Source organism: Pseudophryne corroboree, chromosome 4 (assembly GCF_028390025.1).
Source record: "Pseudophryne corroboree isolate aPseCor3 chromosome 4, aPseCor3.hap2, whole genome shotgun sequence".
NCBI lineage: Eukaryota > Metazoa > Chordata > Amphibia > Anura > Myobatrachidae > Pseudophryne > Pseudophryne corroboree.
The window spans coordinates 814,017,219-814,029,474 of record NC_086447.1 but is presented as its reverse complement, the minus strand read 5'-3'; the positions used below and the strand labels follow the sequence as shown (position 1 = coordinate 814,029,474).

At 41.2% G+C, this 12,256-nt stretch overlaps 1 protein-coding gene across 3 annotated transcripts in view; it reads left to right on the top strand.

Moving 5' to 3' along the window:
* The window catches only part of UGP2 (UDP-glucose pyrophosphorylase 2), a 188,729-nt gene that overhangs the window by 139,955 nt on the left and 36,518 nt on the right, over positions 1-12,256 (top strand). For all 3 annotated transcript variants that reach the window (XM_063918448.1, XM_063918447.1, XM_063918446.1), the window contains exons 4-6: positions 2,023-2,208; positions 2,795-2,928; positions 10,492-10,789. In XM_063918448.1, coding sequence (XP_063774518.1) covers positions 2,023-2,208; positions 2,795-2,928; positions 10,492-10,789 — 618 coding nt within the window. The remainder of the gene's footprint in view (positions 1-2,022; positions 2,209-2,794; positions 2,929-10,491; positions 10,790-12,256) is intronic.

Here is a 12,256-nt window from a genome sequence, read left to right as displayed (position 1 = left end):
ATTTCTCCTTCTCCACAGCTGGCCCAGGCACCTGCAGGGCCCCTTAGACAAGCCTGGGCTCAGGTACTTAGTACCAGACTTCACCCTGCTCTCTTCGCCCCTAACTAGACCCCAAAACCATAAACACACACATCAGTATATTATCTGTAAGTGGTGACCTCTGATGTGAAGCCCTGGAATAAAGCACCAGGTACTGTAAATGAATACAGATATTATGAAGTCACCTTGGAGATCCATCACTTGTATAAAAGCCTGATATTGTCATGGACAATGGGGGTAATTCTGAGTTGATCACAGCAGCAAATTTATTAGCAGTTGGGCAAAACCATGTACACTGAAGGAAGGGCAGATGTAACATGTGCAGAGAGAGTTAGATTTGGGTGGGGTGTGTTCAATCTGCAATCTAAATTGCAGTGTAAAACGAAAGCAGCCAGTATTTACCCTGCACAGAAACAAAATAACCCACCCAAATCTAACTCTCTCTGCAAATGTTATATCTGCCCCCCCCTGCAGTGCACATGGTTTTGCCCAATTGCTAACAAACTTGCTGCTGCGATCAACTTGGAATTACCCCCAATATGCTATTAAGGGATCATTATGCCATATAGAAGGCTGCAACAACTGGGGTGTGTAGGTACAAGTCATGATTTTGTGTACCGTTGCATTGTTACAGCGCTGGGCAAACTCTCAGGCTCACTCTGGATACAGATTCCTACACTGCTGGAAGGTGTGATAGGTCTGTACAACAGTGTGTCATTAAGTGGATGTATGATTAAATAAATATTTGTAGGATTTTGCAACAGCTCTACAGACATTCGTCAAATATAAATGTTGTGTTTTCTGGCTAACCGATCGGAAAATAACAGTTCATGCTCTACGAACAGACACTTAACGTCCTCTGCGCAATGAAATGATCCAGTTTAACGAGTTACTCCCAATGCCCTGCGGCCGCCATGTAGTTCCATTCTCTCCATGTAATACTGAGACTTCCGAGCACAGTAAAGTGCCTGAGTGTGAGAATTCCTGTGATGGAAGGGAGAGGCTGTGTATATAGTATTGTGAGCTTGCCCTTTAATTTCCATGCAGTTCAACATCCTAGAAAGTCTCCTCTTTCTATACAACACATCATTGTGTTTATGCTGGGAGGCTGCGTGAGCCATGGGCGTCCTGGTGTTGGAAAGAACGTAAAGAGGAATGGAAGATCCACTGAACAAATAAAATATGTGTATAAACAAGATTACATTATAACTATATATGAGAACTTGGGAATCTTGGTGCTAAGTTTATTATTTTATTATGTCTACCACTCCTTCTAGTAAAATATATTTTTATATGGTGGCAGCTTGTGGAGTTGGGTTCAGTTCTGGCCAGTACACACAAAAGCTGTGCTCCAGTACATTCATCTAAATCATAACTATATACACACTTATATATACCCAAATGCAGATGGACAGTCTGTACACTGAATTTTGTATTAGTAAAGCTCTGGTCCAGCATGCCAGCTTGTGGATGAAAAGACTCCTCATTCAGCCAAGTATACACCTTTTAAATCTGAATGTGTTTTACGGTACAAATTGGTCTCTTCTAAGTTTGGGGATTTCCAACGATTTTAGTTTTCCAGTGGAGATATTTCATTTGTTGCTTACATGAAGACATGGATCAAGGAAAGCTGCTGAAGTAATATCCTAGTTGATTTTGTACGGGATGCAGTTAATATATTGGCTGTGGGGATCCCAGCGTTCAGGAGACCGATGCCGGAATCCCGACAGCCGGAGAAATACCGACCCCTGAAATCCCGACAAACCGGGGGTATTCCCACTCGTGATATGACGCATTAGATTTCTTTGGCAGCCCGGTGCACGTGGCTGTAGCTGACGACATCACCAATGCCTGTTAACAAGCCAAATATTTAGTAGTTGAAGTGGGAAATGATAGAACCACATGTTGCTTATCTAGAACATGAAGTATGTCCTGATACTACCAGGGAGTTGTCACAAATCCATTCTTCTTTGTTTCTTCAAGATTCAGCCCTATGAGAAGATGAAAGCGAGAGGTCTTCCAGATAACATCACATCTGTCCTGAATAAGCTGGTTGTAGTCAAACTTAATGGCGGATTGGGAACCAGCATGGGCTGTAAAGGCCCCAAAAGCCTGATAGGAGTCCGAAATGAGAATACCTTCCTTGATCTCACTGTGAAACAAATAGAGGTGAGTGAAGATTTAAGAGGTAATAGGATATTTTTTTTTGAGACCGTATACGTTCAGAATGCAGAATATTGTCATTGGGAATGTTTACAGACAGCCGATATGAACTGATGCTAGGGGGTGAGGTTTCGGATTAGAGTTAGTTAAGACATTGATGCAAAACCGCAAAATCAACATTTTTATGCCACACTCCTGTGAGACAGTTGGAGCAGGGGTGCAGTATCATTTTATGTCACCTTTATGATTATACTAAAACAGTGTGTGTAGATATACAAAAACTGTAACACATAAAATAGACATGTATTGTAGGATGTAGAATGTGAAGATGTATTTAGACTAGAGAATAACATTCCCTGATACAGAATAGTTGACTGCACTTACAGGAAACTCAACTTTTGTAAATATGCTGATAAATTTAGCAATGGAGGAGCTCTATAAATAAACAGATGTTCTATTATTGTCTTAGTATTACTATACTTCACTGCAGCTAAAAGTATACTCTTACTGTGCTCTGTGCATGTATCATTTTGTGCTGCTAGTTTGCAATGCTTCTAACGTTGTGTAACATTTTATATTGTTGCCACCCAAGCACTTGAACACAACGTACAACACAGACGTCCCCCTCGTTCTGATGAATTCCTTTAACACTGATGAAGACACCAAGAAAATCCTTCAAAAGTACAGCCATTGCCGACTGAAGATTTACACTTTCAATCAAAGCAGGTAATGTTTGTGGCTCTGACGTAAAAGTGATAATAAACAATATAATATTTTATAGCAGTGGTTCCCAGGCTCTCCTGAATCGCAGTGCCCTAGAGTGGTGCCATTTCTTTCACTGCAGTCCTAGGTCAAAAGTTTCTTTTTGAGATATTCAGAGCTAAAAAACAAACAGTAAATTGGAAAAATTATGCGAACCTGTCATCTTTATGTGGTGGTGGATTGGATTGCGCTTCTGTTTGTCCACATTTAAAAAATTGCCAGTCACCAGCGCTGGTTTTGCTCATTTACTATAATTTTAATTTGGTACTGCATGGGTAAATGAGGGGTTTCCAAATGTTTGATTTTAGAGTGACTGTCACCAGCATGAAGGATGGATAATTAGCATGTATTAAACTATAGTCTGCCCAAAACAAAGTGCAGTGTATGTAATACAGTACATCAGATATACGCAGGCCCAATGATCCCGGTAAGCCAAGTACCAGATTCTCTCTCTGGTGCGATGATTGCGCACTCAGATCCACAGACACATGACTTGGGGATATTTTTACCAAATTGTGGGTTGCTAGAAGTGGAGATGTTGCCTATAGCAACCAATCAGATTCTACTTGTCATTTTTCTAGCACCTTCTGCAAGATAATAGCTAGAATCTGATAGGTTGCTAAGGGCTCCATTCTACCCTTTATACTGGCCAGACTGCAGGGAAGTGGGGTTTCTGGCCAACTGGAACCCCTCCCCCCACCCCACGATTCATGGGGTTTCTGGCCAACTGGAACCCCTCCCCCCACCCCACGATTCATTTTTGCCTATATACTGGACCACCAACCTGAGGCACCCAGTTTCAGATCCACTGATTTTTAGAACATTTTTCTTACTTCACTCCAAGTCCGTCCTAATGAAAGAGTAACGCCCAAGTCAGCTGAGTAGAGACAGGATGAGGAGTTTCCTCTAGAATGTGTATATGGGGAGATGTACCAAGCCTCCTAAAGAATGGATATGTTGCCCACAGCATCTAATCAGCTTCTAGCCAGCATTTAGCAAGTACATTTTGATGATGGGTGGAAGCTGATGGTAGCTATGGGCAACTTGTCCACTTCTCCACTCTTTAAAAGCTTGATACATCTCCCCCATAAGGGCATATCCAGTTAGCTGCAGGGTTTCCCCTATATCTAATTGACAGGCCACACCTATTCAATCCTACATACCTGCATGTTACGCAGTTTTATTGCAAGGAAAATTCACACACAGGGAAACCCATAGATTTCAGCATTTAACATGGCCTGACCCGTGGGGTTTACCGTGCTAGTAAAATGAAAATAATTGAAGAGCGATAGGCAATAAACCCAGACTTTACCCCTTGCTGTAAACTACGCGGCTAATTGTATATGCCCTAGAGTGTGACTACTGCTTCCCTTAGTGTCTCTCCTTCCTATCTTAACAGCTGAGACAGATGGATCTTGTGTGAATGTAGTTAGTGGTTCACCTGTTCCCTGTCAGACCAAGCTGCCCTGCGTGCAGAGACAGGGGTGACAATAGTTGCTATTTACAGGAACAACGGTGGGGTCCTGTATATGCACTTTTGGGATCCCATGGACAGGCTAGAGATGTGGAACAGGTCCCCCTCCCCTTCAGTGTGCAATGCCATTTCTGATTGAATGATTTTGCAGGCAGGAATGATAATGCCCCCACATTTGCCCACTACCCGCGCCCATATATGAGGGCCTGGGAAATGTTCCGGCTGCCCTAACTGTCGAAACACATGACTTCGCTTCTGTGTCACATATTGTGCAGACCCATATGATGCTGATTACAGCATGGGGAGGCAGAAGTTTTTCTGATAAGCGTGCATCATTCAGCTGCTCCAAGGGATTTATTACACAGACCGCCATCGTGGAGTCTGAACCCACCTCCAAGAAGCCAATGAGCACCCATTCCAGGCTGGTCCTCCTAAACTATGCGATCTTAACACATTCCTGTGCGTAGTTAGTGATTCTTTTTCCTCATCTGTACTCTTTCAGGGCCTGTTGAATGCAGGAATAGCAGCAAGTACAATCATGTCTGAGTAGCGTGTGACAAGCCTTTGTCTGAGGATTATGAGTGGGCTGAGGAATACAATCCACACACAAAGCTCTAAGAGAAAATGTCTTTCCTGAACAGTTTAAACCATTGATTTCCTGGATGTTGAGATCAATGCCGTATTCATTTGTCACTAAGGTTTCTGTGCTATGTGGCTGAAAAGAAACGGATCACAGATGAGTGTGTTCCTGTATGATGTATCTGCCTGACAGTGGGTCCTTCTAGGTTCTAGTATTGATCCTGAATGGTCATCTCACAGCGAGAAAATGGGAAGTGGGGAAGATCCCAGGTCATTTCACTCTTGAACATGTAAAAAAATTCATAGGAATGGATGATACTCCGATCACTGCCTCTCTCCAGCATTCCCTCTTGGAATGCCAGTGGAAAGTCGGGGTTTTAAATATAAATGAATGTGAACAGATGGAGAGATGTCAGCTTTATGTTAAAAGACTTCACTGCACGTATCCTTTCCAGGAGGATGCAGCTTTTTGTGGTCACCAGAGGTCATTCCCATCACAGGACAGGAGAGCAAAGCATTTAACTTCCTCTTGCCAGCCTTTCAGGAAAGCACAGTGCTGGTGGCCAGGGAAGCAATGCCTTTGGTAGTATTGTGACAGCGTGTCTAAGTAGTCTTTTTCTTCCCATCAGGGCTATGGATGTTAAACTCTGGCCAAAAGCATCTCAATGGCTCTTTTCTAGCACAACCTCTACACAGTTCTATTGGTGGCAGGATTTCAAAGAAAGCAGAAGTTCTTACCAGACAAGATCGGTATTTTTGTAACATCAGCAGAAGTTGGATTTCACTAGGTAGCCACAGGAAATATTTTTGTGGAGTCTCTGGTTCCATCCTTCCCAGTGGAATTGGGGGCATTATGGAGTAGTTTACAGTTTTTGTTGGAAAGAGAAGTGTGTTCTCCTGTTTCTTCAGCACGGTGAGGTTAGGTTCCAGATTCTATTCAAAGCCCTGCCTTGTAAAAGTCATCAAAGGATTTCTGGACAGTCTTTGAGTTTTATGCATCTCAATGCATTGATTTATGCAAGGAATTTGCTCGTGGAATCAATATGGTCCATAGATCTGTAGGCTCAACACAGTCCTGTCACATCTCCTCTGATATTTTTCTTTTAGTACTTGGTAATCTTTCATTTCACCTTTCATCTCGCATTCAGCCTATCTACGTCTCCAAGGCCTTTCACCAAGGTGTCTGTGTCTGTTATGGCTGCTGTCACGACTCAGGTCATCACAGTATGCCCTTATCTAGCAGACATGCTTGTGTCAGGAAAGTCAGAGCATACTGCCAAAGACAGGATGCTCGGCTGATGCCGTATTTACCTGAACAAAAGTTAATTCATCAATAAAGCAAAATATTATCTTGTGCCTTTTCAACAGTTGTACTTCTTGGGCGTTCAGACAGACCATGTACAATACAGTGTATCTTTATCAGAGGAGCAGTTGGTCAAATTGCGGAATACAGCATACCAGCTACAGCTCATTTTGCTACAGAACTGTCTCTTTCTCCTGAGGATATTCTCATCCACTGTTGGCATTGCCACGTGGGCAAGGTGCCCTAAACTGGATCTGTGTACAGTACTCGGGGGATCAGTGTTCCATTTCTTTAGATCACATCATAAGACATAGAAAGGTTATCACTAAGTTGTTGGCAGGACAGACTGTTAAGTTGATCATGGAGTTATCTTCCATTAACCAGAATGGATTGTGCTCCCCATAGATTATTGCTCTGTAGGTTGTGGCTCTCTTCTGCTTACAGAGGTGGCACGGGCACCAGAATGAACGGCTGTTGCTTGCAAACATTTTGGAGAGGTGGGCAGTGCGGAATGTGATTTTTGCATTTTTAACCTTTTTTAAGGTACAAAAATCTGTTCCAACAACCAAATAATTGCTTTCATAAACTGGCAAGGTGGTACAAGAAGCAGAAGACCAAGATGTTGCCAGTTGTGTCTTAGGCAAATTGAAATATAGTTCAGCGCTTTACATGGGAGGCATATATAATAATGTAGCAGACGGTAAACATCCAGGAGAACGGGCTTTGCACAAAGATGTTTCTAGTTAATGGTCCACATGTTTGGACTTCCTCAAATGGAGCTGATGGTGAGAACCTCAAACTCCAAGGTTGCTCTGTTCTATTCTTATCACAGGGATCATAAGGTCAAAAAAACAAATGCTGTGTCAATGCCATGGAACTTTCAGCTGGGGTATGTGATCTTTTGGGGGGATTTTTTTCTCTCAATCCATGGATGCTATGGAAATCGGGAAAGAATCGGCGTGGGTCATACAAGACCTTCTGTTTTTGTCTACTTGTCCATGGTTTGTAGAGGCTTGGAAAATGTGGAGAATTTGCACGGGTGCCTATGTCAGTGGGATTGTAGTACGGCTTGTAGCTTGAAAACAAAATGTTTTCTCTGTTGACTGTAGCATTTGAAAGAAAATCAGTCTGTGGTATAACCTAAACAGGATGAATCCTGCTTCTGCTTCAATTCCACAGGTTTTTGATTTTTTTTTTTCATGACTGCTTGGGCAAGAGCCTACCTCTCGCTTACTTTGAAAGGTCAGGTGTCTGTGCTTAGTGGTGTTCTGTTTTCAAGCAGAGAATAAATTGATACCCTTCTGCAAGCATCTTTATGTGGTCTTTCATGTACCTTTGAGCCCAACTTTTTTTTTTTTTCTCCCTGTAGGACTTTATCAAAGGTGTGCTCTGTCCAAATATAGGGTTTTATTTACTAATCCTTGGAGAGAGATAAAGTACCAACCAACCAGATCGTAACAGTCATTTCTCATACACAGTATGTAACATGGCAGTTAGGAGCTGATTGGCTGGTACTTTATCTCTCTCCCAAGGCTTTGTAAATAAACCCCTTACTTTTTTTTTTTTTTTTTTTTCAAGATGTCTGATCTATCATTGCACAGACTTACAAGGAGAATGGACATGATCCACATTGCACAAAGGTGGAGACAACCTTCTGGGATCTGCCTCAGCTGCCAATCTGTGCAAAGCAAGAAATTGGTCATCTCTTCATACCTTTACCAGACAGGATCTTTTGCTGATGCTCAGTCTGCAGAAAAACCCACTTATTCAATAAATCATTGTATTTCATTTTATTTGCACGGTCTGTGTTGATCTATGCTTAACCCACAATCTTTTTTTCATCTAATCATTCAGTGTATTCCACTCATTATGACTGCCATGGCAATTCAGAAGGAAATTAGAGTTATTATCTGTAATTTAATTTTAATTTTCTTGCATTAATCCATGGCTGCTCATTATTATTTACCGTCTGGAGGTGATTTCTGTTCCTGGCTCTGTTCAGATGACCCGGATTATGGCTGCCAAGTGTTTCAAGGATCTGTAATAACCCTCTCATTTCAGTGTGACAGGAAGTTCCCATTGTGCAGTGTAAAAATGATGTGGTGGTGTTGTGGTGTGGGTGGTTACCCACTACAGCAGGCATTCCCAACCACGGTCCTCAAGGCACACCAACAATGCAGGTTTTAGTGATATCCAGGCTGCAGCACAGACGGTTAAATCAAAATAACTGAGCTACTAATTAAGTCACCTGTGCTGAAGCCTGGATATCACTAAAACATGCACTGTTGGTGTGCCTTGAGGACCGTGGTTGGGAATGCCCGCACTGCAGTATATGACAACTAATGGTACTACTAGAGTATAGCTATTGAATAAAAATAGATTTTGGAGTAGACATATATTTTAATCTTCAGTAGTCTTCCAATAGTGTTTTGTGTTAGTTTTGCCTGTTTACAGTTGCAACCCATACAAATATATTACATTAGCAAATACAGAATTACAAAAAAATAATTATAACGACAAAATAGTTTGGGCACAGTGAAGCAAGAAAAGCTTTCTTTCTTTCATCGGTGGGAACAGCTTTTCAGTTAAAGGATCTCTGTGGCATGAGGAACCGAAATGGCTTCTTCACCTAACAGATGAATTCCAGTCCCTTACTGGGCTTTGCATTCAAGGAGATCTCTGTCCATGCCTCTGGCAGAATAGAGTATTAACTCTTTCCAGCATTCCTTTATTTGTCTCCGTGAGCCTAAGATGGGGACTTTCTCTGACCTGTAATCTCCTACCCTTCCACATTGCTGACTTCCTTGATTTCAAAGGACTTCACCATCTGCTGTGTGACGAGTTCAGAAGAGTAACATCCGTCTGCACTATTTACTCATATCTATTATTACCATTTGCCTCATCTATATTTTAAACCTCCCAACTGTTCATGTTTTATCACACAATCCCTCTATTGTGTGTGAGGTATATAGCTCTGTATTAGTGAGCTCCTAACATTTCAGAACGTGTCTTTTATAGCTTCTAAATGTACAATGGCATGCTCACTGAGTGGTACCAAGAATTTAGTGGTTTGTTGTGTTTAGTTTTTATTGTGTGTGTGTGTGTGTACATGTATGTGTATATATGTATGTGTTTATATATATATATATAATATATATATATATATATGTATATGTGTGTGTGTGTGTGTGTGTATGTGTATATATATATATATATTTAAAGAGCTGACGAAAATGCCACAATAAAGGTATTGAAACATGCTGCCGCAAGCTTTATTACGTTAGCCACCAGGAGTGCCGTACCGCCCTCCAGCTTATATATATATATATATATATATATATATATATATATATATATATATATATATATATATATATAATAGAGAGCGCGATCTATATATAGATATAAATAGATATGTATAGATAGTACACCTCACGAGGCTCAAGTCTAATATCTATCTACCATTGCCTCCCTTTAAGCAGTTGCAGTCTTGGTAAATCTGTATATTTTGCTAGTCCTGGCTTGATCAGTTGGACACACATTTGTCATAATACCTTCCTGTAACATTAGAATTTGTCTACAAACCACAGTGAGGAAATTAGAAGATGATCAACTAGTTTGATCACAGAATCTCAGTTGAGCATAGGAAGAATATTATTGTCTCAGGAGCCCGTCTCCTCACTTGCCCACGCGGTCCCCATTAATAGAAGGAGGAAATCACAGAAACATTATGTATATAGTATGTATTATATTCGTCGGCCTAGTTGAATTGGAACATAAATTAACTACTACTATGGGCAGAAGTACGTATTCCTGCTTTTAAAGATTTAGAGAAGAGCACCGGGTGGCCATGTAGCATGCAAAGAATGTATCATTTCCACATGTAACATAGTAGGATCCAGCTGAGAAAAAGGTGTCCCAACACATCTATGGCCTAAATGTAGAGAGAAGCTAGTTTGCAGCTCATTGTTTCTGTACTTGAGAGTTGGATTATCTGCTAGATGCTACCTGTCACTACTGCGTTATCACAGTCTTTACTAAGTAATTTGTTGCCATGAAACACAACCAAATGTCTATGGAAATTTATAGTAATTTTTTGCCCCTTTACCTTGTTACGCCTGTGTATGTGGGATTAAATCCAGATTAGTTTATTTCACATCTTCTCTTTCAGGTACCCAAGAGTCAATAAAGAGTCTTTACTACCTATAGCCAAGGACTTGTCCTATTCAGTGGAAAACGCTGAAGCCTGGTACCCTCCTGGTCACGGTGATATCTATGCCAGTTTTTACAATTCAGGACTTTTGGACACCCTCATAGGTGAAGGGAAAGAATATATCTTTGTTTCAAATATTGACAATCTTGGAGCCACCGTGGACCTCTATATCCTGAACCACCTGATGAACCCACCAAATGGAAAGCGATGCGAATTTGTCATGGAAGTCACAGACAAAACAAGGGCCGATGTGAAGGTGAATATGCAAAATGCATTATTCTAAAATGTTTACTTAAATCCCTTTACACGCATCCAGTTTCCATGTACCGTGAAGGCAATTGTAGTTCATTCTGGGGGCTACAGCAGGACGGCCGGTCAGAGCTCCGTAACCGCCTGCCTCCCGACAGCCGCGAGGCAATTGCAGGGAACACACTGACATCATTTCCTGGTAAGTTGATAGCAATGAATCACAGATTTCAGTTGATGTAGAGCAGGGGTAGTCAACATGCAGTCCTCCAGCTGCTGTGGAACTATACATACCAGCATGCCCTAATAGTAAAACTGTGGCAGAGCATGCTGGGATGCGTAGTGCCACAGCAGCTGGAGTGCCGCCTGTTGAATCCCCTTGTGGCAGAGTGAGCATGATAGTTTGCACAAAACAAGCATGACTCCGAACACTTCCTGATCTGTCCAGAAACTGCCACTTCTGGTCAATAATATCCCTTTGGAGTTCTGTGAATTAAATGTGCTACAGGATAAAAGCAATAAAAATATATAATTCAATTAGTTGAATTTACAAGCCATAACGTTATTTCTACTGAAACAAACACAGAATGAAAATACAAAAATTGTTCTGGGTATAAAGTCAGTTAAGAGTATTTTAGTTCTTTTGTGTATCTTTTTTTTTTTTAGTTTAAAGAAATTTCCCAAGTACTCGATGGGGTAAATTTACTAAAATGGGCAGTACGGTTAGCATTACTGCCTCACAGCACTAAGGTCATGGGTTCGATTCCCACCATGGCCCTAACTGTGTGGAGTTTGTATATGCTCCCCGTACTTGCGTGGGTTTCCTCCGGGTACTCCGGTTTCCTCCCACAATCCAAAAATATACTTGTAGGTTAATTGGCTCCGAACAAAATTAACCCTAGCGTGAATGTGTGTACGTGTGGTATAGATTGTAAGCTCCACTGGGGCAGGGACTGATGTGAATGGGCAAATAATCTCGGTAAAGCGCTGCGGAATGTGTGTGCGCTATATAAGTAACTGGTAATATAAAATATACTGGTAATATAAAATGGGAGTTCTATTTAAGATATTGCCCATAGCAACCAATCAGATTCCAGGTATTCTCTTCTAGAAGGTGCTAGATAAATGAAGTAGAATCTGATTGCTTGCTATGGATAACATCCCATCTTGAATAGAACTCCGGCCTTAGTAAATTTACCCCGATGTCTGCATGTGTAACTAGTTATTTCATTGCATATTATTGTCCTGTAAGTAGATATAAATGAAAAAATCTCCCCTAGTCACAAGCAAATAATAGGAACCCCTCCTGGTTTATGCTCCGCTGCATCTTTCAGTGGCAAATTCCATTGCTTTACACATGGCAGAAAATTGTTTATTCAGTTCTCTTCTACATGAAAATGTCATATACTGCTACTAGTAACACAGGTCAAGTGTTGTACATGAAGCATGTAGCTGTATATATTCTGCATTAGCTTCA